This window comes from Echinops telfairi, unplaced genomic scaffold (genome assembly GCF_000313985.2).
Source record: "Echinops telfairi isolate 266 unplaced genomic scaffold, ASM31398v2 ScPeMD7_25;HRSCAF=90, whole genome shotgun sequence".
Classification (NCBI taxonomy): Eukaryota; Metazoa; Chordata; class Mammalia; order Afrosoricida; family Tenrecidae; genus Echinops; species Echinops telfairi.
In genome coordinates, this window is record NW_022103922.1 from 16,158,991 (window position 1) to 16,164,159 (window position 5,169).

The 5,169-nt window shown below is 40.7% G+C and overlaps 1 protein-coding gene across 1 annotated transcript in view; it reads left to right on the forward strand.

The window, feature by feature from the left end:
* CCDC171 (coiled-coil domain containing 171) overlaps positions 1-5,169 on the forward strand; it is a 303,642-nt gene that overhangs the window by 58,460 nt on the left and 240,013 nt on the right. Inside the window, exon 9 of the mRNA XM_004706542.2 lies at positions 2,618-2,710. Coding sequence (XP_004706599.1) covers positions 2,618-2,710 — 93 coding nt within the window. The remainder of the gene's footprint in view (positions 1-2,617; positions 2,711-5,169) is intronic.

Genomic DNA, 5,169 nt, shown 5'->3' on the forward strand with positions numbered 1-5,169 from the left:
GGAGTACTTGAGTGGAGGCCCAATGTCCTTCTGCTACCTTAATACTAAATCTATAAATGTAGGCTCATAGATCTATTTCCCCATCCTCATATAATATATTTGATATGTACATGTCTTTATCTAGAGCTCTATAAATACCCTTTGCCTCCCAGCTCTTTCCTCTATTTCCATTGATTCGGATGATCTTAAGTACAATTTTATTTGTGTGTGTTATCAATGACATCGTTCTATAGTTTGAGCATTCTGTTGGGTCACCCTTCTTTGGAATGGGCACAGATATGGATCTCCTCAAGTCAGTTGGCTAGGTAGCTATCTTTCAAATTTCCTGGCATAGACCAGTGAGTGCTTCCAGTGCTTCATCAGCTTCCTGACCCCCGGTATAGCCACGGTAACAAATAGGTTGGCAGTTTATTTAAACATTAATCATACACCTACCATTGACTTAGTTATTCCACCCTTTGCTTTTTGCTCCAAATTGTATGTTTGCACAAATAACGTACAATTATCAATACTGTAACAGTCAGTAGCCCAAACTAGAAACATCTCAAATCTCTATCAATAGGTAGAAGTATTATATAAACCAGTTGTAGTGTATGAGTACAGTGGAGTACTATTTAACAATAAGAAGGTGTGAATTTTTGCTACATGCAGCCACATGAATGAATCTCAGAATCCCATGGTTCGTGAAAGAAGTCAAACATAAAAAAGTAAACACGGTGAGATTGAATTTACAGGCAGTCCTTGTATGACGAATGAATTCTGTACCTAAGTCTGTCTTTAAGCTGAATTTGTATGTAAGTTAAAACATTTAGTTAGAGTTCATGTCTCACATCAGTCTTAGTATATACTGTGCTTGCAGAAACACTTCCAGATATACTAGAACATCTTTAACATGACAATAACGTAATAATAAAAAAATAGTAATGCCTGAAAAGATGTTTATGGTGACAAAAAGGAGATTGGTGGTTACTTATGGTGGGTGGCAAGATAATGAGCAGATGGAGGAGGGAATTACCAAGACACACAGGAAATGTTTATTGTCTTTATTGTTGCAATAGTTTTATGGATGTATACAGTAGGGGTCCCCCCCAAAAAAGGAAAAAAAACCTCTGCTGGGAGGAGGCTTTGTAGTACACATTTTTCCTGCTAGGCGAGCACCAAACAATTCGCTCCCAGTTAGTGCACCCAGTGGTGTTGCTTGGGAAGGCTCTCTATGATCACAGTGAATTTTTTTGTAAAAGCAGTTTCACTTGAACCTTGTTTTATGTGATGGCCAATTTAGGAGAACAGCGTGTGGCTGTCAGATTTTGTTTCCTGCTCGGGAAAAATGCTGCAGAAGCTGTTGTGATGTTGAACACAGTGTACAAAGACAGAGCTATGGGAAAAACTCAAGTGTATGAGTGGTTTTTTTTATTGCAAAAAGTGAAATGTTGACTGATAATGTCCATCAACTTCCCAAACAGATGAAACTGTCGACAAAATTCTTGCACTTGGGTTAGAAGACCGATGATGACGGGCCACTGAAGAGAAGGGGATATTATCTGGACTATCTTGGAGCTCGGGGCAGCAAATTTTAACAGAAGATTTGGGAATGAGAAGGGTTGCTGCGAAAGTTGTGCCTCCGGTTCTGACTGGCCAGGAAAACGAGTGTCGAGTGGAAACATGCTGTGCCTTGAAAGAACAGCTCTAATGTGACCCAGACTTTTTTCCAAGGTCATCACTGGTGACGAGACCTGGTGCTATTCTCACAACTCCCGAAGCAAACAGTCAAGCCTGTGGAAGACACCATCGTTACCTCGCCCTCCCCAAAGTCATCAAGTGAAATGAAAGATCAAGATGATGCTCATTTGTTTTTTTGATGTCTGGGGAATAGTGCATTTGGAGTTTGTTCCACCAGAGTCATACTGTTAATCAAACTTTCTATGTAGCGCTTCTGAAAAGATTGCATAACAGTGTGCAGCAAAAGAGGCCTGATTTGTGACAGATGGGGAAATGGTTTTGCCACCGTGACAATGCACCTGCTCACGCAGCCATCTCAGTGTGTCAGTTTTTGACAAAAAAACAGCAAGCTTCTCTTGCCCCATGCACCTTACTCACCTGTCCTGACTCCGTGTGACTTCTTTTTGTTTTTGCACTGAAGAAGGACGTGAAAGGAGAGTGATTTGATGACTTGTAGAAGAAAGAGATGAAGAAAAGAATCAAGGGAGGTGTCAGCCATCCAAACAGATGAGTTTGAAAAATGTTTCCAAGAATGAAATCACAGATTTGACAAATGTGTTAAGTGTAATGGAGAGTACTTTGAAGGTGATAAGGTTGTTTTGTAAAAAAATTTAAATACATAGCTTTTGGGAGAAAAAAAAACTGCTTTTTTGGGCTCCCCCTGGTATTTGTGTGTGTGTGTATGTATAGTATACTTTATGTTTAGTATATGTGAATTATAACATGCTAAAGCTTATAAATAAGTAAAGCAAGTTCTCAAGAATTCATCTTAAGTGTTATTTCCATACTGCACTCCTACAGAGAAAACAAATGAGGTGATTCCAACTGTTAACTATAATTCTGGAATATGATCATCCATATCTACTTTAAGTACCAACGTATTTGATTTGTTTTTCAGGCAACTACTCTGAGAGTGAGGAAATTGGAAGAAAACATTGAAGCAGAAAGAGCAGCGCACTTAGAATCAAAATTTAACTCTGAAATCATCCAGGTAAGCTGTAAAGGATTTTTCTAGTGGATTTTCTTAAGTTGTATTTCAACATCTGAGACACACAGCATTATATTTCGAGAACTGAGGTGAGCAGTTGGAGTGAGTGCTCTGTGACACCTGTGTTGCGTATGCTATGATGATAGAGTTGAGCAGTCCTTACGACATCCGAGGAGGGGTTAGCACACTCGTGTCCTGGGGCTAAACCTGCCCACTGTCTCTTCTGGTGAAGTTTCCTTTGTCCTATGGCTGGGTTTGTGGACAGCGGCAAAGTAGTGAGCTGTGATGGAGCCCTTAAGCTGAAAACATTTACAGAAAAAAGTCTTTTTACCATCAGCCAGGAGGTGAATTTCTCTTGTGAGCATATAAACATGCGACGCAATTTACTGAGCGTATATCTGGTGCATATACCTGTCCCTACATTAAGAACTGAAATAAAAAGGCCAATGAGTTCCCCTTGGGAATTCGTATCAAGCTTCAGAAATCTCTCTGTCTATCCTTATCCAAATGTGTATGTACGTCTACATCGAGCTGTATTGACTGATTAATTGATGCATGTAGAGACACCACATTCTGAAAACACTCTAAGAGCGCAATAAAGAGAGAATCTATATGGGAGAGAAAGATCAAGCATGGCACCCTAGGGAAACTGTCCTTTTTGCTCTGTCTTGGACAGGGAGGAGGAAATTTGAAGATAAGATAGGGATAAGATAACCCTGCCTATGGACTGTATGCAAAATTATTAAAACCGTATTATCTACTCAATGATTTAAAACTAATACTTGATGCTGTTTTAGGGTACAAGAGAGACCCCACCTCAAATATAAGTGAAGGAGAACCTCTATTGGGGCTCCTGATGAGGGAGACTGTTAGCATGAGGTCAAAATGGCACCTGAGGACTCAGAGTTGGACACTAGTTAAATAGGCATGGAATAAAGGAACTGTCACAAATTCATGAATGATGGCAGATCAGACCATCACAGTGTCAGGTGGGGCTACAGGAGCAGGAACAAGACCATGTTTGGGACATGTACATTATGTTAGGTAGAGGGCTTACACGATTGGTCCACTGCTTTCCGACCAAGGTAGCCAAGGTGAGATTGATAGGGTAAGACTCTTGACTATGTGACCCCTGTGTTGTTCCCAGTAGGGTGACCTCTATCAGGGACACAACCAAGCAAGCACCCTAAGAGAGAGACTGCCCCTTCCTGGGCTGGCTGCACAAGGGTTGGGGTAATCCAGTTTCCAAGGCACTCTGTCTGAGGGCAAGATCATCTCCGTCTTCGATTAAGGCTCAGAAATAATTAGATGGAACCTTAATCTATCTGGGCACTCTGCAAATGGATTTTGGGCTGCCACCCATAGCTGTTTGTAACCTGAGGTGCTCAGAATTTAAGCCCCAGTGCAACACCTGCTTTCGTGCCCTGAGCTAGAAAGATAGAAAATTCTTATTTGAGCCACTCACTGTGGGAAACACTGCTTCAGTGTAAGGATAGGAAGTTTCAATGCTATTCCAAAATATTTTTGGACAGTTAGAAAAAATAATTTTGGTGACTATCACTTACACAGAATATGAAGTGTTTTCTTACTGTGCTAGATTTGTTTCTTGGTGAGTTCTTCAGGAACCCAGGGTTGCCTTTTACCTGCCCGGTGAGGTTGGCCCGGAGCTTTGACTCCATGGCCCCGTGGGACATTCTCTGTGGTCTGCCCTCTTCTAAAGCCCGTGAACTCTTTAAGAACAAAGACTGCATCTCTTCTTGAGTACTGTATGCGTGTCACGTACCAACACTGCCTCACATATATTCAATGCTTTAAACCAACCAACCAACCAACTCACCCAAAACTCACTGCCATCAAGTTGATTCCAGCTGCCCCTGCGAGTTTTTGAGACTGTAGCTCTTTTCAAGAAAGCTTCCTCTTTCTCCTGTGGAGCAGCTGGTGGTTTTGAACAGCTGACCTTGAGGTTATCAGCCCAAGGAGTAACCATTACATCACTAGGGCTTCCCTCAAGTGCTTAATAAGTGTTTATTAAATAAACATTATGTCATTCGATCCTGGATGTAACATTGTACAGTAAATAGGCTAGATTTTTATTATTATTCACTATTTACAGATGAGGAATTCTAGTGGTCTTCCCAGAGTCACATAACTAAATTTGCAGAGCTGAGATTCTTATGATCCTAAAACTTACATGTCTCTCTCAAACTCACTGCCACTGAGTTTATTCTGAATAACAGGAACCCTAGGGAAGAGTAGAATTGCTCTTTTGGGTTTTTGAGACTAAGTTTAAATAGTTTTTTTAATTTAATTTAATTTTTTCTTTTTCTATATATTTTTTAAATTGGGAGCTCATACAATTCTTATCACAATCGACTCACTCACTCTCACTCACTCACTCTCTCACTCACTCACTCACTCACACTCACTCACTCACTCACTCTCTAATTCACTCACTCTCTCAC